We start from the raw sequence: 27,766 nt of genomic DNA, 5'->3' as shown, positions 1-27,766 counted from the left end.
ATGGCGGTGCGTGGACGCGCGGCGGCGGTAACAGCAGCAATGGCTGCTGTGGATCGGCGGCTGCCGAGTCTCGATGACTTCGCGGGGCAGAGCTGGAGCGCCTGGGTGGAAAGAGCGGGGCCGCCCGCCGCCGAGACAGGTGAGCGCGCCAGCCCCGCTCGCCGCCTCGGAGACGCGGGGAGGCGGCGGGGAGGAGCAGGGGACACTCCGTCGCCGCTTGCGCTGCCGCCGCCGTCGAGCTTCTTCCCTCGCTCCCCCCCTCCCTCACCCCGCCGCCCCAAACAAAGGAGCCGCCGGGTCCTAGCGCTGCCGCGTTCCGTTCCCTGCCTGATAGATTCTTCCTCCTCCTCCTCCTGCTAAATCGTGTTCCTTAGGCTCTCCCGATCCTGATGTCACCAGGATGCATGCTCTGACCACCCTGAGTATACCTATGGTCTCGCCCTCCGGGGGGAGTCCGTGCATGTTCCTGTGGGGTTCTTTAGTTCTCTTCTCTACTTGATCCCTTGTTATAGCACGAGCAATCGTCTTTTAAGCCACGCTTACCGGATCTTTGAGATCCCCAAGTCCACAGTCTTTTTTCTATGTGCCCCCTACATTTCTGTTATCAGTCTCACCAGAATTCCTAATGCCTGCGCTTTGACCTCGTGTGATCCTTGAGTCCATGTTGTCTGTCTCCATTTCACCTGAGCATTCCTCCTTCTGCCTGATTTCCAATATATCCACGTTTCAATTTCCTGTAAACAATGTTAATAGCATCCCATGTTTCTGAGACAGTCGTAACACTTGTAGGCTTTCTTGATCGTCTGTGGATCTCTTGAAATCCTGCTGATTGTCTTTCTCCAGGTGACACTTCTCTCCCTAGATTCCAGAATTTTTCCTGTGCAATTCCAACTGACTACAACTCCCCACAGGTCTTGATCTTTAATTCCCATCACAGTTTTCTCAACCAGTTCCTTAAAAGTATTTCCAGTCATCCACTTTTGCGGCACCCACTCCCCCATCTGTGCTTCTCAGTTGGATTTCCTCTTCTGGAAGTTGTTCCGTTTCCATCCAAATCTTTGCTTAGGCCACTGAAACCGGTCCCCGCCCATCCATCTGCCTTACTGTGTTCCCTGCACCTTCCCTTCTGTCCTATATACCACACTGTTTCTGCACTGTTGACCTGGCCACGCTCCTCGCTTAAAATTTCCGATTGCCTCCTCTGGAGCCGCATATCCTCAGCTCCTTACGTCTTGATTCAGCATCTCCATTCTCCTTCTTTGCCATTCTGTGTTGTCACCTTGTGCCATTTATCCACTGTTAATAATTTGCCTAGGGAGGGTGGATGTGGGTGAAGATGGTGGATGGAAATGCTGGCCCCTTGCAATTGTTCTGAGAATCCTTGCAATCGCCCAGGAATATCTCTGTGGAATGTGGGACTTTCTTGAGTGCCGCCTGACAGCAGACTCCAGAAGGGGCGGTGAGATTCGCGGAGCTGTCCCTGGTGATGCTTTTTGTATTGTTGAGCTTCTCCCTTCCCCCTCCATTATCTTCCCTTTGCACTTGATATAGTTAGTGCTTCATATGTTTCCTGATCTACTTACAGCTCCAGCAGAGTTTGCATAATGACTCCTGTGTTTTCAGGGATTTAGAAGGAGGCTGCACATTTTCCTTTGCACACTGCTTCCTCTTGCTCCCTAAAAGGCTAGCCTTATTTATTGGTTGCTTATCGATATAGAATACTGAAAGAAATCAAAGGTGGGGAAAGCTCACCTAGTTCACACACACCCCCGTTGCGCTTTGGTATTTTTTCTCTGTTAGCCTATTAAGAAATTGATGCTTGTTATAGGTGTCAATGCAAGAGAGAAAGAGAAAGAATCAGTTATTTGGATTTCTGCCTTGTGTTTTGATGCTGAAACAGTTGGTGTATCGTAACAGGTACATCTTGTCTTTGTGAGGGCACCATGTGGTGTGAAATCTATTAGATTGAAGGGAGTATCTTGTCATGGTTAAAGCAGGGCAGTTAGGACTCTGGAGACAAGCCCTGCTACTTGCCCACACAAATGAGCCCCTTCATGCCTTATTTCCCCCTTTTGGAGCCTTTGCTCTGCATCATAAGGAGTTTATGGGCACCTTGGGAATGCCTGTATGGTGCTAAGAGATACCCAGGTGTAAAGAGTTAAGGGATAGTCACAGGTATGCAAGGGTTAGCCCCAAAAGCTCTGTATTAGATTTCTTGTACATGTTTTGGGATTGCATTACCAGCTACCTTATTCTAAGCATTTGCTTATAGACATGCATGCACGTGCACACGCACGGCATAATAAGAAAAGGATGCGGCTGTAATGAAAAGCTTATAAATATTAACATGTTTGCAGGGCAAGCTGGTTTTAGATCATGACACTAGGGATAATTTGGCTTCAGCAAGGGGTTTGGTTTCAGGAGCCGAAAGGACAGTGAGTGGCCTTGGTTTAACTTGGAATTGGCAAGTTCCATCTTGGGGGCCTCTGTTTTAGAAGCTTTGTGTTGACAACTAGCAGAGCAGAAAAGCTGAGGCAGACGATGGGTGGAAGAGAGCGAGAGAGCGAGCTGCCTTATCCCTTGGGTGAGTGTGTATACGGGCACACACAGTATGCTGGTAGACCTGAATATGCAAGTACCACCCTCTGAAATGAAAAGACGAGTTTTGAAGTGGTTACTCTCAACAACAATTGAGAAAAGCCATGTTTTTACCCTGTGGCCACATCTTTGTGATTTGCAAAGCAGGCTGTGGATGGTGCTGTACGCGCCTGTCATTGTCTTCCGGACACCCCTTGATTGATACGGATTGGCAGAGCGATTCTGCTGAAGCAGCAGGCAGTGAAGTATGAGATTCAGCAAGTCCACTACTGTATGTTTGCAAAACCTCGGAAACATCTGCCACATTAGGAGGGTTGATTCTTAAGGACCCTCGTTCTCTTAAGCATGGCAACTCTAAAGCTACGAAAATGGCTTTCTAATGCATTCCCAGTTATATCTGAAGTTCACTTGGTGACCTTGGGCCAATCATTCTCTCTCAGCCCGTTCCTCTTTGCAGGGTTCAAGGTACCTTCCAAGGACCATGGACCAGCTGAGAACCCAACACCGCTACTTGGCCTGTGTCCTGATCCACTGCATTCTACTGGTACCCCTCCCATTGCAGAACAAGGAATCACTCCAGGGCCCCTGTGAGACCACAAGGGCTCTGGGTCAATTCCTTCCGCCCTTTTCCTGGGGGGGGGGGAGTTCTACAAAGAGCCTTTTCTTGCATGGCTTTTTAACTCCGTCAGAGCCACGTCAACTAAAAGGAGCACAAGAGAATACAGCTGTGCTTTTGCCATGCACCTCTCCCATCATGGATGAGAGGCTGCCTCTGGAACCCCCTTGATGTTGTAGGGACTTCTGAGGTGACTTCCTGGTGGATGTGGAACAGAAGGGGCTAGAGCAATGGTCCTTTTGCTCTCATTTTAGCTCCACTTGTGCCAGCAGGGCTCAAAGGGGTATGGGAAGAATGGCACCCTGCTCCCTCTTGTAGAGTCCCTCCGAGGGGAGAGTAAGGGAGCTGCAAAATGGAAGAGAAGAGGAAGGGAGACGGCGCCCCCAAATTCACCCTCTTTCTGAGGGCCTACAAATATCTGTAGTCTTCCCTGGCAGAGTTATTGTGAGGATTAAATAGGATAACCCTCCTGTAATACATCTTTGTGCACCCAGGCTTCTTTGAATTCAGGGTGGAACAGAAATGTAATAATAATATAACAATAATTTGTATTAAGCAGTAGATTATAATGATGGCTGTTAATCTGTCTGTAGTAGCAGAAAAGAGGAAGAGTCCAGTAGCACCTTAAAGACTAACAAAATTTCTGGCAAGGTATGAGCTTTTGTGAGTCACAGCTCACTTCTTTAGATATCTGAAGAAGTGAGCTGTGACTCACAAAAGCTCGTGCCATACCAGAAATTTTGTTAGTATTTAAGGTGCTACTGGACTCTTATTCTTTTCTACCATTAGGCAGTTGGTTTTATAGAAGAGTATCCTCTATCCTGATCTACAGATTTACTTCTTTTTCTCTTTCTCTGTGTCCAGTGTGGCTGGCAGGTGTATCTTTTTTATTCTGGGCCATGAAGTTTTGGGCATACTGATATCATGGTCAGTTTAGGGAAGGTGTCATATGCAGCCAGGATAGAAGTTTTCCCTGCCCCTGAGGTCTTCTTAAGAAGAGTGGGGGGGTTATACCCAGTTTTTTCCTCTACCTTTAAGGAGTCTACCTTTAAGTGGCTTACAATCACAATCCCTTCCTCTCCCTTCAACCCCTTGTGAGGTAGGTGGGGCTGAGAGAGTTCTGAGAGAGCTGTGACTGGCCCAAGGTCAGCCTGCAGGCTTCATGTGGAGGAGTGGGGCTCAAACCTGGTTCTCCAGGTTAGAGTCCACAGCTCTTAACTGCTACACCACGCTGGCTCTCTTTAAGTATTTTGTGACCATAGTCAGGCTACAGCCCTTACCAGGGAATAAGTTTCATTTCACTCAGTGGGAACTGTGTTTGAGTAAACATGCTTTGGACGAGGCTGCAGTGAGGGAAAATGATTAATCTTGATGTGTCTGGATGTCATGGTTTCTTAGTAACTTTAGTGGATGATGAATCTGCCAAGGATTATTAGTGATGCTGATTGGGACAATGTTTGTCTACTAGGGTCTGAGCTGGAAGAGAACACCAAGAATGGGAGCAAGAAACTGGATGCAATGACTCTCATTAAAGAAGGTAAGTGCGTGTACTGCACTTCTCTTTGTGCTTTGGAAAATGGCAGGTCAAGCGGTAGAAACCCTTGCTTTGAACGGACCGCTCTGCGTTTGTGGCTGTTGTGCAGCTCTGAGAGCTTTATATCCACCAGTCTGGAGTGGCAAACAATGGATATGTGTACAGCAGGGGGATCCTGAGCTGAGACCATAACTGGCTTTTTCATTTCTGCGCAAGAGGAGCTGGCTGTGCCTCTTGCCAGTTCATAGTGATGCTGAGTGATGGTCCTAGAGCGGTTTGTGGCGTTAAGACGGCAAGCGGTGCTTTCCCCATGCTCTGAAATGAGACTGAGAGGGAAGAGCTGGACTACATGGAGGGTGGCAGTCTGGGCTTGAATACACAGTGGGTGGAAGCAGAGATGGATGTTGTCCTTTTGCTGGTCTTACGGCCACACCTCTTGAGGGCATTATATCCCTTTAAAGGAGCTAACAGCTGGATGTGGGCCTTGTCATATCTTGGGGTATAGTGGAGGAGGGCTGCACCAGTACATTAGGAAGTCAGTACAAGGCCAGTCTCAAACTTGATTATATTGTTGTATTCCATGACAAATAGACAGGTTTTTTTGAACTAAGGGCTGCTGTTGCTGCCAGGATCTTGCCCTGATGCCTGATGTAGTTCCCGACAACCTTTCCATAGACTAGAGACCTAATTAATGGGATTCAGCAAGGGATTCAAGGTAGCTCAGAGCTGTATGAGGTGCCTTCACAAGCCCTCATGACTTTGAAGTCCCATCTGTTGTGAAAAGGTTCTGGCTCTGTAACTTTGTTGCTGGAAATCATGAAGTTGGAAGGATCCATGGGGTCATCACCAGCTTCCCGGCTCGTGCTGCCCCGAAGATTCATCTGCCCTGACAATCCCTTCCGACTTGCAGAGCAACAGCTTGAGGTGATCTACACAAATGATCCAAATTTCATTCTGCAGGGGTGGGCCAAGTAGAAAGTCGATACTTAGATGCATTCACAAAGTCTTTCCACAGAAATATTTACTGAGTGTAATGTCGGAAACATATTTGAATAAGGGCATGGTGCCCTCTCCACTCCGGTCTCAGAAGTTAATGGTTAGGGAAATTTGCACTGGGTCACCATCTGGCCATGCTCAGTCAAGAGATCCAAAGCTCATTCTGTTTGTGGCCATAGGCAAATCCCATTTTTGGCCAGAGTAGAGATCCAGATGGGAGTCCCGTTTATGGAAAAGACAAAAATGGTTGCCTTCTGCAAGGTTATTTTGAAGTGGAGTCTTTTGGTGGATTCCTGGAAGCTGGTTTGGATTTTTCCTAGATCCAGTTGGGCATTCTAAAACTTCCCTTGGCCCCTTTCTGCTTCTTACCCAGAAGCCTTAGCAGTCGGTGTACACTGCTTCTTGTCCATCTCGAGGAGCTCGCAACTCCCGTTGCAGAGCTCTTCGATGAGCTGCTGCTGCTTTTTCTGTCTTGCTTTGGCACCCCGTCCTAATCAGAGAGACCCTCGCCAGTCTGTGCAGGAGTGGAGTTTCCTCCCCCACCCCTTCTCTTTGGCAGCTCTCCTCCCCTGCCCTGCTGCCCTGGGCCTTTTCAGCGCCTCCCCGGATTGTCTGTGTCTCTTTGTTTTCCTTTTCTGCCATCCCAGCTGTGCTAGGAGGTGGGGCTGCCTGCTGCCAGAGTTAGAGAGCTTATGACAGAGTGTGACTGTCCCACCGCAAAAGGCTAACCAAGTGTTCTGGCACTTTGTGTTCACCCCCCCTTAAAATATGAGGCTGTTTTGGGTCTCGACAAAAATGTCTTGCCCTGAGCTAGTGTCCTGCATGTCAGAGGCTACATCACCTCTTTCCAGTTCTCTAAATTGAGTGGCCATTTGTGAAGATAGGTCTTGATTTCGGTAACATGTAAAATATTATGAGGTTCTTTAAATGCATGGCTCAGCAGTAGAGCACTGAACTGCCAATCAAGTAATTCCTGGTTCAGATCTTGGTACTCCATTCGTATTCATCAAGTCTGAATATGGTCCAAGATTTGTCCCCTAGCATATCTGCCTGGAGAATCTCAGGTAGCAGTCAGAGCAGAGAATACTCTGAGACAGACCTGTGGTCCAACTCGGTGTAAGTGACTGCTGATATTGTTCAAGTGAACAACATGCTTTGCAACTGCTGTCTCATTGATGTTGCATTTTTGCAAGGCAGGCAGGTGATAGCGTTCCCAGTTTTCAGATAGGATGCTGAAACCAAGAACATGAGGCTTGTCTCTGTAATCGTGGTAGAAATGCAACATGTGCTTTTCAGCTCAGTGTTCCATTATGTGCCTTTAAAGCAAACAAACAAAAAGCCGTAATGCCTACAAAGGTTTTGCCTTTTCATTTAGTCTTGGGCAAAATAAATGAGTATTATTGAAGTGTGTTCTTAGCTTGAAGAACTGACAAGGTGACATGCGGCTCTTCTGGGCGCTCTCTTATCGCTCACGTCTCTTGTCCTTTCAGACATGTCTATCTTTGGTCACTGCCCTGCTCATGATGAGTTCTACCTGGTGGTGTGTAACCACTGTGGCCAAGTGGTCAAACCTCAAGCCTTTCAGAAGCACTGCGGTAAGCATGCCAATTGAATTTCTGTGGCCTCTCAGGGAGAGCTGTGATTAGTGCTGCTTGCTACTGCCTCAGGCACCGACCAGTGGGTGGTGCCTGTTTGAAAGGCCCTTTTTCTGTTGTTCTCCTGCATATCAGGGGAAGGTCTTCTTTGCTTGAATCACATCTCAGTGTGTGTGAGGAAACTGCTGGCAGGGCAGCAGTCTGCGAGACAAAGGTGTGTGTGGGGGGGGAAGCGTGGTTGTGCTAGGGCTGCCTCCAGTATTATGTTTTGCTACTCTCGTTTTGGGAATGAGCGTAAGAGAGGCAGCGAGGATTGCCCGGCCGGAACCTCACATCTGAGTTGCATGTGAATGATGACACATGTGAACCACAGTGATGTGCATCTCAAGAGGCCATACATAGCTCAGTGATAAATCACATGCTTTGCATGTTAAAAAAAAGTCCCACTGAGCGCAGCCTCTGCTTGAAGGATCTTGGTAAGAGAACTGCAAAAAAACATTTCCTGAGAACACAGAGGACCGCCCCTCCACAAGGCTAGGGGTCCTGGCTCTCCCCCCACCCCCACCCCGTATGGTTCCCTTTCCATTCAGACCTTAAATAGATCCCCGTGCTTGGCTATTTTCCTGCTGGTTCTCTACCTGCATTCTCGAACTACAACCGGAATAATCTAATGTACGAAATATCCTTTAGCAACCATCTGCGAGTAATCTTTTCCTGTGGCCTGGTACCCTTGGGAAAAGTAGCCACTTCACTCAGATTAATGAAGTCCATTTCTGGGCCATCAAAAAAAGGAGGATATTGAACAGAAGCAAGAGAAGGGGAGGGAGAGCTACACTTGGCTAGTTTCAGCAAATCACCTTGGGCAGATCATATTTTTTCCAGGAGAGTAGCTTGCTAGAACCGTTGCGGAAGCTGCCTTTTTGGCACACGCAGGTGCAACTGGGTAGGCAGTCAGGTGCATAATTCCCCCCACCCCCACCCCGTGCTTATGCTTTGGCTTTATGAATCATGCCTTCACAGGAGATGGGGAGCAGAATGGTGTGCAGGCGACACATCTATGTTGCTGGTGGTAGAAACAGCAAGGAACAAACAGATTTTAGTGCCAGTGCTCTGGAAACGCCACACGTTATGGGAATAGCCACATGAGAGAGTGGCTCCTCTGCTGTCTTCTAGCTCTGGTAACAACCTTCTGGGATAGTTCCCAGTAGATATTCTTTGAGTACCTCTTTGTGGGTATGAGCCCCATGGCGCAGAGTGCTAAGTTGCAGTACTACAGTCCAAGCTCTGCTCACGACCTGAGTTCGATCCTGACGGAAGTTTGTTTCAAATAGCCTGCTCAAGGTTGACTCAGCCTTCCAGCCTTCCGAGGTCGGTAAAATGAGTACCCAGCTTGCTGGGGGTAAAGGAAGATGACTGGGGAAGGCACTGGCAAACCACCCCGTAAACAAAGTCTGCCTAGTAAACGTTGGGATGTGACGTCACCCCATGGGTCAGGAATGACCTGGTGCTTGCACAGGGGATCTTTACTTACCTCTTTGTGGAGTGCTATGCGGTACAGTTTTAGAAACGGTTAGTGTAAAAAAAAACATGGGTTAGTAAATCAAAGAATGTAGACTGTGTTGTGGAATTAGGAGATTCAAAGTTCCATTTTGGGAGTGGCCAAGTAGAGTTCAAATGGAAATTGGGAAGGGGAGAAAGTGAGGCTGGTACTACAGACTTTGCCAACAACGTGGCACAAGCAGCTGGCCTGCAAAGCTTTGCATATGAAACCTAGTATGAGAGATCTAGAATTCTGTTTCCAAAAATATCTAAAAATGTAACCATAATCCCTTGGCTCCTTAAGACTAGAACAAAATATACCCAGCTCTGAATGCCTTTGCACGCATTGGTTTGGTTTGACTGGCATGCTTGGTTCCAGACATACACTCTGGCCTTGGGGAAAGGTTGGAGAAACTAATCAGAACTTGGGGAAGAAATAGGTGGTGTTGGCAATATTTCGGCTGTGACCACTTATGGAGGATTGGAAGTCACAGAACATCTGTGGGCAGCAGGATCGATAGAAACAAAATGGCTGGAGATGGAGATAGAATTGTGCTCAAAAAAGAAAGACCTCCCTTGGTTATCGTGGTGCTACCAAATTCTGCACGCCAGGGCATTTCGTATCATTTGAAATATGATTGCTGCCGTACAGATTCCCTGCACTGACTAGCCTATATTGGCATCTGTGGTAACTCTATCTTTAATTCTCACACAGAGAGACGACATGGACCTCTCAGCAAACTTTATACCCGGACGCAGGCCTCTTCCAATTTGCAGAAGTGCCACACAATCAATGGGCGAACCCTTACCAGTGGAGGTCATGGATCCTCCAAATCCTGGAGGGAGAAGTCCCAGGCCTCCTTCAGTCAAGCCCAGCACCCACCTGAGAGGCCAGACAAGATGCCGAAGGACAGCCTCTGGTAAGAGGGGATGAATTAGCAAGGTACCTTCTTGAGCTGAGGATATCCCACTAAGTCAAGGGGGAAACTGTGCACTAACTGCTTAGGGTCTGGAGTATGTAGCCTTCTGTTTCTTGTGATGGTGTTGGGAATCTGCTTGCGATTCTAGCAACTGCACACGTGCTTTGTTTTGCTCTGTGGCGTCCATACACAAATATAACTACTAAACTTATCTCTAGATTGTACCCAGTCTACTTCTAAGCTTGGTTTGAAGTAATGTATAACATAGTGGTTCTATATTTTTCATGGCCCTATTTGCCATTATCTAAGTAGATCCTGTTACTGTAAAGGTTCTGGTTTTGAACAATTTTAGGTGTTTTGATGTGAGGCAGTTAATCTCATTATTATGTGATATTGGTAGTTTTATCTGTCTATCTAAAACAATTGGATAAAAGGATAAAAATAGCAGCAAAAATAGAAAAATGCAATAAAACAATTTAAAACAGCATTGGATTCAGGAAGCTCTTAAAATCTTGAAACAGTTACCATAAAACAAAAACAAAAAATGCTGTTTAAAAACCATGGGATAAAAACAAAACAATCTGGTAAAGCAACTAATAAAACACCACAGTGGAGCGGGGAATCTAAAGGATCTGGGGAAATAAAAACATCTTTACATGCTCTGTCAAAGCTTGTAAGTTCAGTTGTTGGCAACTTCAGTAGGGAGGGAGTTCAGGAACTTGGTGCCACTACAGAAAAGGCTTTGTGTAATTTTTTTCTGTTTGCCCGTCCAAGTCATAGAGAAAAGCTGGATAAGATATTTTAATTAAGATGAAAGCACTAGTGGCAAGATCCTATAACTGAGGTAGCTGTACCTTTTTTTTTTTTTTTTAGCTGTACCTATTTGTTAGAGTAGGAGGAAAAGCAGCATGGTACAGCCCAATCTCGTCAGATCTTGGAAGCTAAGCATGGTCAGCCCTGGTTAGTATTTGAATTGGAGACCACCAAGGAAGTCCAGGGTTGCTGGGCAGAGGAAGGCACTGGCAAGCCACCTCTGTTAATCTCTTGCCATGAAAACCCCAAAAAAGGTCGCCATAAGTCGGCTGCGACTTGACGGCACTTTACACACACACACACACACACACACACACACACTTGTTAGAGTATCATGAAGATAGGTGGCCACTACCTGGGGGGCAAGCCTGGTTTAAATGCTGCAAGAAAGGTCAGACGGACTCTGTTTGTGGATATGCTCATTCTGCTGCTGGAAGGTGCACTTTCTACTGGTGGTGCATGAAGCTGGACTAGCAGCTTGTTGTTGGCCAGGGAAGAACTGTGGGTTATAGCCAATTGTCCCTCCCTTGTGTACCTGTTATGGGAGCTGCACCTGATGTCTCCTTGTTTCCCCCGCTCATCCTTTCTGTTAGCATGCTGGCTGAGGCCACAATTTTGGAGCTTTCGCTGATGTTTCTACAGATGTTGTTAATAGTGGAGAGCAGGCCAGTTTTGCTCACTGGGATGTCCAGGGAGTCTTTGTGCTGGAACCTGGGTTGCACAGTCATCCTTTCTGAGGCCTCCTGGGTATTTGGATGAAACAGAATTCAGTAGTAAAGAGATGCAAGAGTGTCATCTTTATCTGTTGAAGTGGGAGACAGTAATCTTACAGAATTTCTGATTTATGGGTCTCCTGTCTTCCCACTTTGTCCCCAGCTTGTTTGTGCCTGTTGTGAACCTAGAGAAGATCTCCAGCCTTCCAAAGCCAGATGGAGATGGAATCAAGGCCTCCCCAAAGCCCTCTGACTTTGCTATCTCCAGACAGTCTTCTGCTAGCTCAAAAGAGGCTGTGGGCAAATCTTCCTTAGCAGCATCACCAAAAGAGCCTGTTGTGCCAGCTAAGGCAGGTGGCAATGCTATCGTGCCTGCAGATGGCTTGAGCAGGAAGTTGGAGAACCCTCCTATCTTGGGGGAGAAGGAGCATGTGAAGTCTCTGAAGAAGATGCCACGTGAGTCTTCTCTTCCTTGTGGCTGGAAGCAGGGAGGGGTGCAGAGAAGACAACAGGAGCTGGTTGCTTGTTTCTCTTTCGTAATGGTGCCTGTCCGGCTTTTGGCATTATAAAGATGAATCCTGATTTGGTAACCCTCTGCACACAGCATACGCTTGGATCCTAAAACTTTCTTGTGCTGTTGCATCCTTTTCAGTGGTGGAGGGAGAGCCTCTGGTGGCCAGAAGCTTCTGTTTGTACAAGACCAGCCTCTTCCAGTGAGCCAAAAAGCACCTAGCCCCAGAGGAAACGCTGTGCAGAGGAGGACCCTCGTGGACAAAGAGGGGTGTAAATACACTTGGGATCCAAGACATAGTAATCATCTTCAGGTTGTTGGGGTGGGGGGATGAAGCAGTGCACTGCCAGGCACTGCATTTCCCAGAATAAGGCTTTAGTTGAAAGGGGATGGTATAGGCCCCAGATTTCTCTCTGAAGTAGAGGCTAAAATCCTGGTGTAAGTCCAGGGCATTGGTTTCTGAGGTGCTCCAAACTCACTGTCCTTGGTCACATTCAGGATCGGTGTACCCTGTGGGTGAAAATCCTGAGTCACTTGGTACTTTATAGGGGGCCTGAGAGAATACAAAGCTTGCCAGTTTGGGTAGTCACTTCTCAGATGTTTTCACCAGCTTTCTCACTGGTTCCCTTGATAAAGGGGAAGCAGGCTAACCTTTCACTCGGTGAGGAATTGAGAATGGTCCTGCAAGTCAGCGTGTGAGGGCCCATTCTCATATAATCAGACATTTATCAGGTTTGTGCACTGGGCTGGAGATGGATTGGGGGGAGACCAGTTTGATCATTGGGGGAGGGGGTGTTTAAAGGGAATGCAGGGACCAGGCTTGGCTTGAGAGTCTCAGCTTCAAGGAGGAAGAGAGTCCAGAGGAAGCACAGCTGGTTGACTCGGAGGTGGTATTTATTCAAGCTCTCTATCTCCTCCCTGTTCCACACAGTAAACTGGTTGCATTTGTAGGCCAGAAGAAGAAGACTGGCACCGAAGCCTTGGTAGCAGCAGTCTGTAGAGACTAAACTCTGCGTAGGCTGCCCCCAGAAAATAAATTGGTCAGATCATTTGCATAAGTGCAGATCATTTGCATAAGTATCTGTTCTCTTGCTCCAATAACAAGAGAGCCAGTGTGGTGTAGTGGTTAAGAGCAGTGGTTTGGAGCGGTGGACTCTAATCTGGAGAACCGGGTTTGATTCCCCACTCCTCTACATGAGGGGCGGAGGCTAATCTGGTGAACTGGATTTGTTTCCCCACTCCTACACATGAAGCCAGCTGGGTGACCTTGGGCAAGTTACAGCACTGTTAGAGCTCTCTCAGCCCCACCTACCTCACATGGTGTCTGTTGTGGGGAAGGGAAGGTGATTGTAAGCCGGTTTGATTCTTCCTTAAGTGGTAGAGAAAGTCGGCATATAAAAACCAACTCCTCCTCCTCTTCAGTTCAATAATAATGATAATAATTTTTTGAGAAAAGGCTGCCTTCAAGAAGGAAATCGAGGCCCTGAGGCATGTGTGCTAAATTCTGTTTTTCTTTTGTTCCCAAAGGGAAAGAATGTGACCTAAACAGGCAGTGTGGGGTAATGAACCCTGAAACCAAGAAGATTTGCACACGGTTACTGACCTGCAAGGTATGGTGATGCATGTGACATTCCTTCCTGCTGAAATCGGGGAAGAGTGGGGCAAGACAAAGACAAGATCCTTACCCATTTCTGTAGTCCTGGCATTAAAGTTGCCCCCCCCCCTTTAAATCAGTCCCACTTCTTTGCTTTTAACAGCAGCCTGGCATACAGAAATGTAGGTGGTAAAGCTTTGATGGGCCACCTGTCTCCATGCTAGGAAAAGCTTCAGCCACTGGGAAGTTTTCTTGTGCAAGCCCTAGTAAAATAAATAGGAACAGCACCCAGCTTCTGCACAGCTGCCTCTTGTTTCAGTGGCACTCGTGCAGAAGGACTTCCTGGGGGATTGCTCCCCTTGTTGTCTTGAGAAAGGAGGCCAAGAATCCTCTTGTGGCGGTTAATGATGTGAAGCCTCAAGCATGGCCAAGGCAGTGGCAATAGTTAGCTTTGAGCTTTATAGCCAGCAATGCATCACAGGAATAAAGGAACAGTGGGAATTAGGGGGTCTCTGTTCCAAACGTTCAGGATGCTCCCACCTTTGGCAAAAGACAAACGTTAAATGTTTGGTAGCTTATTGGTTTAGGCAACAAGCCCTTACTGTGGTGGTGGGGATCCAGGAATCACAAAACAAAGTAAAGCGTAATTCCACAGTGTACATCACTTGCAGCTATTGGAAATAAAGCGGACTTTTTGATAGCTAGCTTTCCTCTGTGATTTAATAGGTTAGTTTTATGCTGGATGGTTTAGTATTGGTATAGGTAGTTATTGTTGGGCAAATTAATGATGTGAGTTGTCTTTTGAGAGCTTTCTTGTAGGTCAACTACTAGGGCTCAAATATTTGTTAAGGTTGGAACAGTTACCTCTCATGTGAGGAATTCTTTCCTTGAAAGCTCCCCTTATCAAAAATCACCTAGTTTGTACTCTTGCAAGGCTCGCAAATGAAGGAGTTTCTCTCTAACCCATTCCTCATCTACCCATGCTCCAGATCCATTCGGTGCATCAGCGGCGCGAGGTGCAAGGGCGTGCCAAGGACTTTGACGTCTTGGTAGCCGAGCTGAAGGCCAACGCCAGGAAAGGCGAGCCCCCCAAAGAGAAGAGCCCGGTCAGGAAGGAAGCGGCGGCTGAACGGCTCTCGCAGGACCCCTTTTCGTTGCCGCAGGCATCGCTGGTCCTGCCCAGTACTTCTCCTTGCCGAGCGAAGCAGCCTCACTCCCACTGTGCACTTTCCAGGTACAGAAACCGAGGTCCTCCCAGGTAAAGGGAGGAGAGAAAGTTGTCTTTGCAGAGTTGCTTTCGCAGTTGAATTAAGCCTGCCTGGAAGAGTCTGCTCTTCTACACCTGTGAACAGTGCCTCCAACAAGGGCAAAGGTTTATTTGATAATTTTTGCAGGAGTTGGGCTCCTCCCAAAGCTACACGATATAGTATATATTCCCTAGTAGGGGAGCCGACAATTAACCATTCGGGACCTTCTACCCTTGGAGAAGTCACTCCTTCGTCTGTTGCTCTTAGGTCTAGGGTATCCTCTGAAAGTGACCTTGACGACCTGCCCACCACCTCCGGCGAAGTTGACCACGGGCTCTATCCTTTCCCAACGCCCAAAGGCGCTGGTCGGGTTTCGAGCGAGGAGAGTGAGGATGACGCAACAGAAGATTCCCGCAAGCTGGATTGCCATTATTCAACACGGGCACCACGTCCCCAAGCGGTAAGTGGCAGGCTAGGGTTGGCCTGTAAACTTGCTCCATCACATCCTTGAGAGTAGACGCATGGCTCAAATGTTGCAGGACAAATCGTGGACACTTGAACATAAGCAGCTGCCTTCCGCTGAATCAGACTATTGGTCCAGCTAGTCTAGGGCTGTCTACTGTGAATGGCAGCAGCTTTGTGAGGTCTTGGCCATCCATGCTAGCTGAAATCCTTGAACAGGATATGTCAAGCATTGGCTCAGTGGAAGAGCCTCTGCTTTGCATGCAGAAGGTCCCAGGTTCAATTTCCAGTTGAAAAAAGGACCAGACAGTAGGGGATGTGAAGTGCCTCTACCTGAGACCCCGGAGAGCCGCTGCCAGTTTGAGTAGACAGTACTGACTGAGGGATCAATGATGTTCTGATTCAGTATGTTCATGTGTGAGCCTGGGATTTTATGCATGCACAGCATGTGCATTTCTTTACCTCTGTGCTATGAGCCCTACTTCATCTTTTTTGTGTTTGTGTCCAATAGCTTTTTGCTTTCTGTTGCTCATGAACTGGGGGAGCTGAAGTGTATAGAATGAACCACTTCCGTAGTGACAGAAGGATCTTGTCCCTGTCACTTTGCAGGACATGCTGTGAGCATGAATGTTATGCACCTAATGTTTCTTTTTTCTTCCTCCCCCATAGTTCTGCACCTTTGGAAGTAGATTAGTGAGCCCCGGGTGTTACGTGTTTAGCCGGCGGCTGGATCGGTTCTGCTCAGCACTCAGTTCCATGCTGGAGAGGCATCTCAGTTCTCACATGTGGAAGTAAGTTACTCTAGGTGGAAAACAGAACACATCCTCTGATTTAACCTGGGGATATGTTAATGCACTTGTGCACTGTTGCATGTATGTATGTGTACATGCAAGCAGACACATGCACTAGGGATATTTTTGCACAAAGGAAGAAGTCGTTCCAGGATCACAAACCTCTGAAGTCTCAAATGCCTGTTGAAACACATGTTGAATTCACAGCGCCTGCTTCTGCTCTGTGCTGTAGCTTGTGTTTGCCTGGTGGGGAGGAAATGAACTCCAGAAACACTAAGGGCTTGTGCGTACATTATTTTACACCTTGATTTCTGTACCAGGAAGTAACTGCTTCACTGGAAGTTCACAAAGCAACCATTTCTGCTCAGAAGGAACGTGCAAATGTTCCCTGAACCCCCTCTCTCCCCTCATGCCTTTCTCCATTTTTCCTGCCTATTTTAGCCTTTTTTCTTCTTCCACACAGTGTCATCTTCTTGCTGATCCTTAGCCTTCAGGGATCACATTGCCAACATGAAGCCTATCAGATTTGGCTATGCGACAGTGTCATGAAGCCAATTTCAAACTAGGGCAATGCCCTCTCAGAAGGGGTGTTAGGGGAAATAGCTGGAAATAGCTTTGCCCTCCCCCACCTTTACCAAAAGTGGAGTGTGGATCACAAAAAACGTTTACCAAATGTTGTGTCTTGCCTTCCCCTCATCCCATTTCTGCTCAGCCATACTTATCTGTAGATGGCTGCAAGCCTGCCTCTGAGTGGTGGCAGGAGAAATGAGAGACTGTCAGGGACAACCAACCAGTGGTAGGATGTGGAAACAGATGGCAGCAACCCTGGGAGAAATGCCACAAAGACAGAATGTGTGCATAAGTCCCAAGTCCAGGAGAATTTCTTGGCGTCTTTCCGTCCGGGTAGACCTACAAGGAAAATCACCAGGCTTCTAATTAAACTATTAATTTATATTATCCCAGATACTGTGTAAATCAACGACACAAAAATGCATCCCCATTAGCTGAAGGTGCAGTTAAACATACTTAGTATGATTGCTGTAAAATATAGCTGCTTAAAAAAAAAAAAACAGTTCGGTACTTTTGCTTTACATTTGTCTATTAAATATTTTCAGGAACATGTGTTTTTGCCCTGTTTATTTAGTAGGCTTGCCGGGAATGAGGGCGGGATATAAAGGTAAATAATAAAATAAATAGGAAAGCAATTTTTGTTTGTAACTCTAAATCTTCAGAAACACAGAATTCCTTTCATTTCACCAAATACACACAGACCCTAGCTTTTGCCAGATCCTTCTCAGTCTTCAGGGTTTTTGTGTGCCTTGCCAAATTGGAGAATATGAGGAGGTGGCTTAAAAGGATGGAATATTGAAGCCTGCTGCTTTCTTCAGTGACAACTTTAGATATTAACATGGAAGTTGGCAATTCTAGGTCCTCCTTCACTGAGTCTCAGCCCAAGGTATTCTGTTGGGCGCCCTAAGCTGCTTCTTACTTTCTGGGGCTCAACCTACTTTCTCTTGCTCCAGCAGTTTAGGCAGTATTTTTCCTGCCCAGTGATAGTAGTCTGTTTCTCTCAAAGTCACAGTTTCTTTTCATTGGTAGGTGTCAGTTTGCCTGAACTGAGCAGGAAAGCCATTTTGTGTGCATGCTAACTTCTAAATTGACAGTGGCTTAGTTTATATTATGAAGACTCAATTAGATTTAACTACCAGATAATTTGCAGAAGCACAGGGCAAATTATCTTTCTTTAAAAACAGTAGAGAAGCTGTGAGTACTTTTTTAAAAAAGAAAGTAAAGAGTTACTTCCATTGTAGTGATCAAAGCATTTTGGAATGGAGTAACAACTTGCATTTGTGTGTTGTGTTTCTGCACAGAACATAAAATGAATTTAAGATCTAGTCAGAATCTGTTATAATAATTTTCTTAACCCCTTTTCATTTTAAGTTTTTTTTTCTTTTTTACTGAAGACACACACAAGCTTATATACATTTTGAGGCCTAAGATTTGTCACTAACATTAAGATTTAGGCCACAATCTTAGGGAAAGTTTCCAGGGAGTAAATCCCACTGAATGACACGGGACTTATTTCTGGGTAGGCCTGTTTAGGATTGCTCCCATAAGTTTTTAACAGGATAATCCCCACAGACAACAGTGTGGGTGAGGAAATCTGACCCACTTCAATGCTCTGATTCAGAAGGGCATATTCCAAGATTTAAACTAAAGGGCTGCAGTTGTGTGGTCTCTGCTGTTGTAATTCATAGGCAGGAATTGTTCTGAATAAATATTAAAAATGCTGGATTTACGATCTTTGGAAATTAGAGATGGAAAAAAATCCTGTAACTGAGGGAGCAGCAGTACAAACCTTCTAAACTTGCCTTTGCTTAACGGGAGAGACTTCAATGCCATAGAGTCCAATTGCCAGAGTGGCCATTTTCTCCAGGTGAACTGATCTCTAATGGCTGGAGATCAGTTGGAATAGCAGGAGATCTCCAGCTAGTACCTGGAGATTGGCAACCCTGTCAGTGAAGCACCTTGTGCTCTTTGTGTGATATTCCCATAAATCCATTTCATTGCTAATATTCTCTCTTCTCAGAAAAGTTGGAGTCATTATGAAAAATAGTCTTGCTACCTTTGTTCACAGGTGTCACCCATTTTTTAAAAAAGGCTGGCTGGAACAAACCATTACAAGAAAGAAATGCGAAGTATGCAGTTTCCAAAACGAAGGGGTGGGGGATCGACCCCAGAGCCTTATGTTCCCTTTGTTTCCTTTCTTTCTTGTCTATCCTTTTATTATAACATACTTGATTGTGTGTCTCTTATTCTATTGTTGTTTTTAAGTTTTATGCCACTTTTCTAATATATAAAATACTAGATGAGATTTAAAACCTACACGATCATCAAGAAGCATCTCTTATTTTGGGAAACCTGCAGTGGGTGTTCTTATTTCATATCTCTAAAAATGTTCCTTTGATCTGGCAACTGTACGTGCTTTTTCTCAGACTGTAGATGTCAAAAAACTACACTTCCCGGAGGAAATGTCAATCATCCTTTCACCACCTCTTTTCAAAACATAAATAGGGAAGAGGAGTGTGCTCTAGCGGTTGTCAAGAGAAAGCACAGTAAAGATGTAAATGAGACAGAATTTTTTTTAAAAAGGAAGTCCATGAAATGCCAGGTGTCACTTCTAGCAGCACTAGCCTTGCAGGTGTTTTTCCTCTCATCTTTCTGCCACCTAATCCTGCTCTGCAGTACTACAATACTCGGGCCCGCAAGAAGTGTTTTGAAACGTTTAAAATACTGCCAGTGGCTTTGGCTTGGAAATGGAGGGAGCCTTTATTATCCTGAGCGATCGGAGCCTGTCACTTTCTCAACCACATTCCACACAGGAGTCTCTGGCGCAACGGAAGTGACAGAAAAGTGCATTTTTTTTGAGCGCTAGGAATACAATATCTCTTCAGTGGGAACGATGCCTTCAGAAAAGGCGGCTGGATCCTTTGCAGTCAATAAAGAACCCATTGCGCATTTATTGTGCAAGGGAGAAAAGCCTGAAAAGACTCTAAAAGCCCATGAGTGTAGTACATTTATATACATAAACATGCATTCCCTTAAAGACGACATTAGGGCTTGTTAAGTGTTCATATGGTAAGAGTGTTCCAGGCAGTATGCTGTTATTCTACAGCTTTGTTGTCTATCATTGCAGACCTTTGGCAGTAGAAACGTTTTATTCATTCAATTAACCTTTTAGTCCCTTCTGTCTGCAGGGACTTTCAGTCCCAAGTTCTCCAGTAGGTGGTGCTGGAATACAGGGTTTGGTGGTGGACTGTGGACAAAAACATCCATCTGAGCAAAAAACAACAACGCCCCAACAAATCCCACACTGGGTCTGGAAGAGAGGATGGGTGTCTGATGTCTCTGTATTTGCAAGCATTCAATGTTGGAAAGGCTTTTGCAAATTGTTTTTATTGCAGTAAAGTTTATATAATTACCCCTCCCAAACCTCCACTTTTATAATGCATGTTTACAATATATGATGATTTTTCACCTAAGGTTACTGTACGAAACAAACCATTCCTTTGATGATTTTTTTATCAGACTGTCCATTTCAGCAGTTTCCAAATCTTGAATTCACTGTTATTTATCAGACACAGCTTTCCAACATTGGTAGCAATATCAATACCAGAATACCAGATTATATTCCTGCACTTGTAGGTTCATAGCCCTTTGTTTGAAATTTTAATCTCTGCTTTATATATGGAAAAACTCTGACAATGAGATTTTGGTATTGGGACAGCTGACTTATATCTGGGGGGAAAATCTGCATGGTCAGCGCAGCTGTTAAAGAAGTTTATTTGAAAGATTTTGTTGCTTTTGGGGGGTAGTATACCACTGGAAGCATTTTGAGTTGAGCTTCTTTCGAGGAAGCAGACAAATGAAAATTATAAAACAGTTTGAAATAGTTATGAATAGTTTGAAATAGTTATGAATCTTATCCAGCATATCTTTCTCCAGGGTCACTTACACATGGGTTCTTTGCCCTGGCTTGGATGCTATTGAGAAGCAAGTTTTTTCATGCTTTCCCACAGCATTGTGGTGCTTCCATGCACCTCCTTGGTTTTCATTGTCTTTTTTGCAGTCTTTTCCCAAACATGCTTTACTGTGACATTTTGGAAATGTTTGTAGGAAAGCCAGAATGATACCCATGTAGTTGGCAAAGTGTAGATCTTCTTGAAAACCACCCACATTGGCACAACTTTCCCTGGCCCAGTTTCCCATGGCGGCCTTCCGTTCTCCCCCGCCACTTGAGGGCTTTAAAAAAAATCAGCAATCAACATATTGATATAGTGGTATAACATAACAATTCTGTGAATGCACAGCTTTTGTTAAAAAAAACAACAACTCTGTAGCCCCTTTTGTTGTGGAGTTATCAAGGGAAAGACATATCTCTGCAGTGAAAGAGGATATATTTTTACTGTTTAAAAAATGAAACTGGGAATTCAGGGAACATAATAGACAGACTGTTATAATGCTGCAGCAGCAGTGGGAAACCATACCATCTCATCCCCTTGTGAAAAATACCAAGGTCTTATGCCCATAGTAACATGGAAAGGTTGCTGTTAGGCTTTTGGAATTTGACAGAACACTGGAGGCAAAAGAATTGCTTTTTTTACTCTGATGGTGCAGACTTCCAGTCTGAAAAACCAAGAGGGTTGGTGGGGATTGGCTGTGGTTAAGGACTGGAGCAAAGGAGATTAACAAGTGAGAGTTTAAATAATTTAAAAAGATCAGCTCAATTTTTCCCCTTTTTTTTCTTTCTTTTTTTCTTTACCTAACCAGGAGGATCCCTCCAGCTGCTGATCACCAGCTGCTCTCCACTCCACCACCTGTGGTTCTGGGCTTCTCTGCATCCAGCACTTACCAGAACAGCAGTTCCTCTCTGGTTTGCAGCCTTCCCCACAGCCTCCCCAGCAGGACCTCCGTGTCCAGCGCAGCTTCGGCGACAGTTGCCTCCAGGGAGAGTCGCACTCACCACAGTATGAACTATGCAGTGGGGTCGCCCCACGTGGCAGCCGCCTGCAGCCAGTCAGACTGCATGGGTGGGAGCCAGTCCATCACCTCCCCGCTCCCAGCCAACACCCCTTCACCATCCTTCAGCAAGTTGCCTTTGACCAAGGCCAGTAAGACCTCCAAAGCCAAGGAGCTGGCTGGCAGCATGGAGCCAGAGGCCATGGCCCGGAAGCGCAAGCAATCTCCTGGCGCCTCTGCCAGCCCACCTTACAAACAGACCTGTTTTCTGGATCTGGGCAAAAGCAAGGCGGCCAGCTGCCCAGTCTCCCACTCCTCTGCAAAGGCCAAGCCGTCTGGGATCTCTTCCTCCAGCCTCTCCCTCAACGGAACTGTCCCTGCGGGTGCCAGAATCAAGAGGGTAAGCCATCTGGACTGCAGGGCTCCCATCCACGTGCCAGTCAAAGCTTCGCAGCTGGAGAATCGGAGCTCCTCGCTGAACGGGCCCAAAGCATTGCAGGCCAACTGCATCTCAGAGGAGGAAGCCAAGAGGCGCAAGAACACGGCCACTTACTGTCGGCCGGTGAAGGCCAAGCACGCCCCCTCTCCCTTGCCTTCCCCTTCCTCGTCTGACTTGGGCAGCTCTATCCGAAGGAAGAAACCAGTGGTCTCCTTGGGCTTCGAGGAGAAGCAGAACACAATGAAGGTAGGAGCCTGGAGCACCCTGAGTGTGTGTAGCCTTTCCACCCACCTTTGGGGAGAGCCTTGCTGGTGCAGGGCTAAGTTAAGGCTGGGCACTTTGTGACCATTACCTTTCCGAAAGTGCTTCCCAAATGTTTCAATTTGGTATAGTCTGTAAGAGGAGTTTCAGACAACGTCAAGGAAGCAAAACTGAAATACTGTTCAGTTAAAAGGGTTCAAATGTGGCAGTTTTATCTCAGCTGTACTTTCACAACAGGTGTACAGAGAAGTGCATAAAAAAGGGGAGCACCAGGGAAACCTCATCCTGAACGATTGTTGATCACAATTTCCATAACTGCATACCTTTTACCTTGAGTTGATAGTTTGTCTTATTTTTTCATAGATTTTATTTAAAATGTCTGCAGTAAGGAGAGTTTGTGATCTCGGCAAACTCAGTATTGAGTCACTATTTTTTACTGTATCAAGTTGTCGAAATGTATTCTGCAAATCGCTATAGGTTCCTCCTTAATTGAAGGGTCAATCAAAGAATTATGGACATTGTTTATTTCATTTTGCAGAGAGAATTGATCTGGGACTGGTTGTAAATTTTTGAAATGGTTTTCAAAATCATAGCTGAATCTAAGGGGGTCTTCTGCCCTACCTTGTTTAGGTGAGGGGTGTGTGTAAGATCATCAAAAGGACAATTGTGCTTACGATCCATAATAAAATTTTAACCTTTCATATAATTTCAAGTCCCCTAAATAACTGAATACGTTAACATATATTAAAATTATCTAATTCTGAATCTATTCCCTAATGCTACAATGCTAGAGGCTTATAAAGCTTTATAACCCTAAAATCTTAATCCTTGGTGGGAGAGTTAAAGTCTGCCTACAGAGTGGTTAAAAACCCTTATCAATATGGATGCAGGTGAAACTGAATAAGTGACGTATCAAAATAACAAGATAAAATAGAAGGATGGTAAGACAGAAAGTGAAACTAAATAAAATACTGCTTTCTCAAATTGGATATGGAGCAAAGCAGAGCAAAGTGAGCAGCAGTTTTCTCAAGGCTTCCCTACCACCGCCTTCCTCTTCGTGTCACGCTACCACACCCTAATGAGGAGGAGGAGAGGAGTTCTAAAGCAGATTGTAATAGCTAATTACCAACAACGCTCCTAATCTAACTTTAAAAAACTGACTAAAACAATGCCCCCCCCCCTCCCGCGGTAGTGTATCCATCCTTTAAAATCAAAGTTCCAACACACTTCCCAACTAAAATATACTAAGGAGTTTTAAGAAATTAGGTAAAACAGCAAAAACTGTTTTCCTTAATAACAAATTACTGACTCAGCACCAGCTGAACACCACAAAATCTAGACAAAACAATTATAAGATTAAAGAAAACAAAATAAAATGGCCCATGAAGTGAGCACAGGCTCGCTGTTTCTCTCTGTTCCACGCATGCATGGAAAGAGAAGACAAGCCAACAGCTTATACCAAGAAGGCAGAGGTAACCAAAACAAATTTTAAAAAAATTAAACTGAGATAAAAGCTAAAAAAAAAAGTAAACCAAGCTCCTTCTCAGAGCACAAACTGATAATGACTGTCAGGCTAGCGCCCCATACCTTCTACCAATGCTGCCAGTCAGTTCATGCTTGGATTGCTTGGTTTGGGGCATGAACCAATTTTAAGGTACAGCCATGAGAGTTTAATGAGGCGTTTTTAATTGTGGCGTGGGATGGTAATGAGAAATGCAAAAGCAAGATATTAAAGATGGTCGCTTTTCCTAGCAATGTGGTAGTTTTAGCTTATTAAATCACATTGTCCACGTTAAATGTTCATAGTGCTCCATAGCAAAGCTCTCTGAGCACTTATCTCGCTCGTTTCATTAACAAAAGTGCACCCATATTGTGATTTTTGCAATATGCAAATTTATTTTACATTTTGATCAGTCTGTTTAAAAGTGGAGGCACTATTAAAAACCATGTAATTGATGGGCAGCCTGCTTTTTAGCAGGCATGGGGCTACCAAGGTTCCATGTAACAAAATTCACAAGTTCACAAGGTTGGATCACAAGGGCCATCCAGTCCAACCCCCTGCCACGCAGGATCCCACAATCAAAGCACTCCCGACAGATGGCCATCCAGCCTCTGCTTAAAGACCTCCAAAGGCGGGGTAAGATATGGGCTGGTGGATATGGGCTGGTGTCACCACCTTTCATTTCTGCTCCTTTATTCATAGGGCACCTGGCCTGTGTTAAGATTGCCATCCTTTTCCTGGCAGAGGCTCTTCGCTTTTATTAGCTGCACCACAGGCAGAAATTCAGCAAGTACAGCTGTTTCTGGTATGGAGATGGCAATAGGAAAAATCTTGACCTCCTGTCAAAGGCACAGAGCTTCTCTTTGGGGGTAAAGGTGGCAATTTTGACTGAGTATTCTTTAAGACTGAGGAGCAGAAATGTTTAGGTTGGGGCTATGTTAATTATATTGGAAGTAACCAGGTTTTGCTCCGAGAGGAGGCTACGGAGAGCAAAACTGTACAAAGCAAATTAAGAATCCACTCCTAGAATCATTTCAGACCACATTAAAGGTCCCCTGTGCAAGCACCGGGTCATTCCTGACCCATGGGGTGACATCACATCCCGACGTTTCCAAGGCAGACTTTTGGTTGCGGGGTGGTTTGCCAGTGCCTTCCCCAGTCATCTTCCCTTTACCCCCCAGCACGCTGGGTACTCATTTCACCGACCTCGGAAGGATGGAAGGCTGAGTCAACCCTGAGCCGGCTACCTGAAACCGACTTCTGTCGGGATCGAACTCATGTCATGAGCAGAGCTTTTTGACTTCAGTACTGCAGCTTAACACTCTGCACCACGGGGCTCCTACCACATTACTTCCTCCAATATCAGTTGGGTCCTGCAAAACCCTTCTGAAGTCGAGGACACATAAGGCAGAACTTTACTGGTTCTTGGAAAAGAGAACATGGGGGACATCTTGTGCTGTGATGCTGTTCTTGGAGTTATTTGAGTTGTATTTTTGGGTGTTAGCTATCTGAAATTACAGTGAAAATTTAAATGTGTCATTTTTTATAAGCAAGTTCTGCTGTGGAATTCTCTCAAAACACATTGCAGTATGGAAGAGATGGTTGCCCCATAAAGAAATTCAGCTGTAACCAAAAGTAGCCATGTATAAAACTGTTAACTGTTGCTATAGCTACTTTTTGGTTATATTTTTGAATAGGGGTCTATTGTTAAAATAAATGCAGACATTTTAAAAAGATCTTGTAATAATTGTAGATCTCTGGGAAGCTCACAATCATGGTACGATGGCCACCCCCTCCCTTTTTGTTATCCCTAGCATCGGATAATCAACAAGAGAATGCTTCTAAAACATAGAGACTCCATCAAGGCTTAACAGCTACCAATAGGCATGTCCCCTGTGAATATATGTCACATTTGTCTAGAAAGAATTTCTGCAGGGTAACAAAGCTGTTTTTCCCCTGGTTTTTCTGGTCCCATCAAATACTCTGTAAGTACTTATATCCTTTCTTCAGACAAAAACGGGTAGAAATATTAGAGAAAAAAGAGCTGGGCATCTTGGAGGGCTGAGAGAGGTGCAACCATGAAATCTCTATGCATTAAAACTACTTATTTCTCTCAAACGTAAGAAAAAGTTTTAGCAGTCACTTCTAGAATTGAGTTACAGAAGACCAGTCAAAACTTGGTATAACACCTGGTACCCCAAGGGTATGGATGGAAGGCTCAGGATGCAGACATCTTCTTGGAGCCACATAGGTTTGGGTCTCTTCAGTACCTGGATGGGAGACCTCCTGGGAACATCATGTGCACCGTCTTGGATTTTGAGATGAAAGAAGGAAAATGGCATGATATAAATATAATAAATCAAATGGGCATTAATCCCCCAGGCTAATGTAACCTCAGCTCGGAACAGTGTTTTGATCTGGGAACTTTTAAATCTTGATTCTCAAGTGTGAGGGGTTTACAAGATCCTTATCAGAAGACTCAGCAGCCAAAGAACGTTGTTGCAGGAGTGTGTTTTTCTTTTCTGTCTTTTTCAGAGAATACTATTCCAAGACTGAAATGTTGATCATGAGACCAAATTGTAGCTGTGGGTTCTGTTGTTGAATAGAGCTGAATTATTCATTTGGTATTGAATGGGGATGTCCAATTATTGTTTTTCCTCCCCCTCAGGCTAGAATTCTTCTCTTACTAAATTAGATACAAACATTATAATTCATTTGGATTATAGAGATAGAGAGCCTTAATGCTGAGTGGGATTACAGTATCTAGATTTACAGTATCTAGAGAGGTTGTTGTCTTTTATCCTGCCAACTTCATGGCAGATAGAAACTTAACAAGTATGGTTCCTCCACATTCTCCCCCAACTCAATAAAAAATGTTGTACCTTTGTGTACCTGTAGCCAGTAAAGGCTCTCTCAGATCATCACAGACCAATATCTGAAAGTGCAGAGGATGTATCAATGGCTTTTTTTCATTTAGATCCTGACACAACATCCACATCTGTAGATGTAGATCATATCCCTTTTCTTTATTATAGTTGCAACTACCAGACCAAATCAGAGAGGAGGGGACTGGGGTATAAACCTTATATAATCAAGGAATATATAGTTGTGTTATTATGTGATTGTTACCTTTAGGGTTTTTTACTAAATAGGAGTTGCCCTTGCTGATTTGTTGGATCAGTTCATTGGTGATACCTATGGAACTAAGAAGCGCATCAACCAAAGATAATATCACTGCTGTTTAGATGCTCACTGATCCCATAGTGACAGAGAGGTAATTTGTGATAACGTCAGTCATTCTTGGGAGTGTGATCCTTCTTTGGGCCTGTAATCAAATCAGAGGAGTGGAGTGGTGATTGGGCTGGAAGCATTCATTGGTGCCACCCATGCAGCTTAGCTTTCTAGTTTTACTGCAGCTGCATGGTAAGTTAAGAAGGGCCTACGTTTTGGATCACTTATGGATTGCCTCTAAGGAAGGGCAGTTGAGAATTATACATTTTTGATTATCGAATGGTATCATCTGTCCTTACTAGGAACTGACAGGAAAAAATTGTGCAAAGCAGCAGAGGTTACAAGTTGTTTATATAATAACTTGTAGCCACTCCAAAGTAGCGACAAGGGGGGGTTTCTCCTCCTCCTTTTTTTTTCATATTAGGAATTGGGCATATCTAATTTGTGTTTGCAGAGCCCTGTTTGCATGGCACCATGTGAACCTTTACAAAGCCATTTCACGTTTGTTTTGTGTATTTAAAAAAAGATTTATATGCTGCCTCTCCAAAATGCCCAAGGGGGTTCACAGCAAAGTCATAAAAGGTTTCCATGCCAACACCCTTTCCTGGTAAGCTGCAAACATGGATGTGAGTCCTTTGGTCATTCCGAAGAGGTGGCTGGTTGCAGCATGAGCTGGAATAGACTTTTGCCACGTGAATAGGGTTGTTATTAGCGTTCGGCTTCCACACTGACACTCTTGTTTTCTTTTCTCCTTACAGTCAAAAGCGCATTAACAGCAAGTGCCTGTGTTCTGCAGAAGGAGCCACCAGTCTGCGGACCCCGAGCACCTGGGCCAGATTCAAAGCCTTCTGCTTTTTATAACTTTATAGTATTTTTCTAAAGAAA

At 45.2% G+C, this 27,766-nt stretch overlaps 1 protein-coding gene across 2 annotated transcripts; it reads left to right on the top strand.

Moving 5' to 3' along the window:
• On the top strand, positions 1 to 27,766 carry ATXN7L2 (ataxin 7 like 2). 2 transcript variants are annotated; one of them, XM_056844346.1, is made up of 11 exons: positions 1 to 139; positions 4,683 to 4,751; positions 7,235 to 7,339; positions 9,594 to 9,798; positions 11,488 to 11,780; positions 13,363 to 13,445; positions 14,419 to 14,663; positions 14,944 to 15,136; positions 15,808 to 15,929; positions 21,261 to 22,134; positions 27,640 to 27,766. In XM_056844346.1, the coding sequence occupies exons 1-11, from the start codon at positions 1 to 3 to the stop codon at positions 27,652 to 27,654; spliced, it is 2,343 nt and encodes a 780-aa protein (XP_056700324.1). In that variant the 3' UTR covers positions 27,655 to 27,766. The 2 variants fall into 2 exon arrangements, with proteins under 2 accessions (XP_056700324.1, XP_056700325.1); XM_056844347.1 differs by lacking the exon at positions 7,235 to 7,339 and having other exon boundaries at positions 4 to 139.

Source organism: Euleptes europaea, chromosome 2 (assembly GCF_029931775.1).
Source record: "Euleptes europaea isolate rEulEur1 chromosome 2, rEulEur1.hap1, whole genome shotgun sequence".
Taxonomy (NCBI): domain Eukaryota; kingdom Metazoa; phylum Chordata; class Lepidosauria; order Squamata; family Sphaerodactylidae; genus Euleptes; species Euleptes europaea.
The sequence above is the reverse complement of the archived record's forward strand: the minus strand, read 5'-3'. Positions and strand labels throughout refer to the sequence as shown.

Coding starts and splice junctions, on each gene's coding strand:
- ATXN7L2 (XM_056844346.1), top strand. CDS start 1: ATGGCGGTGCGTGGACGCGCGGCGGCGGTAACAGCAGCAATGGCTGCT. Junction 4,752..7,234: donor AATGACTCTCATTAAAGAAG/GTAAGTGCGTGT, acceptor TTGTCCTTTCAG/ACATGTCTATCTTTGGTCAC. Junction 11,781..13,362: donor GTCTCTGAAGAAGATGCCAC/GTGAGTCTTCTC, acceptor TTGTTCCCAAAG/GGAAAGAATGTGACCTAAAC.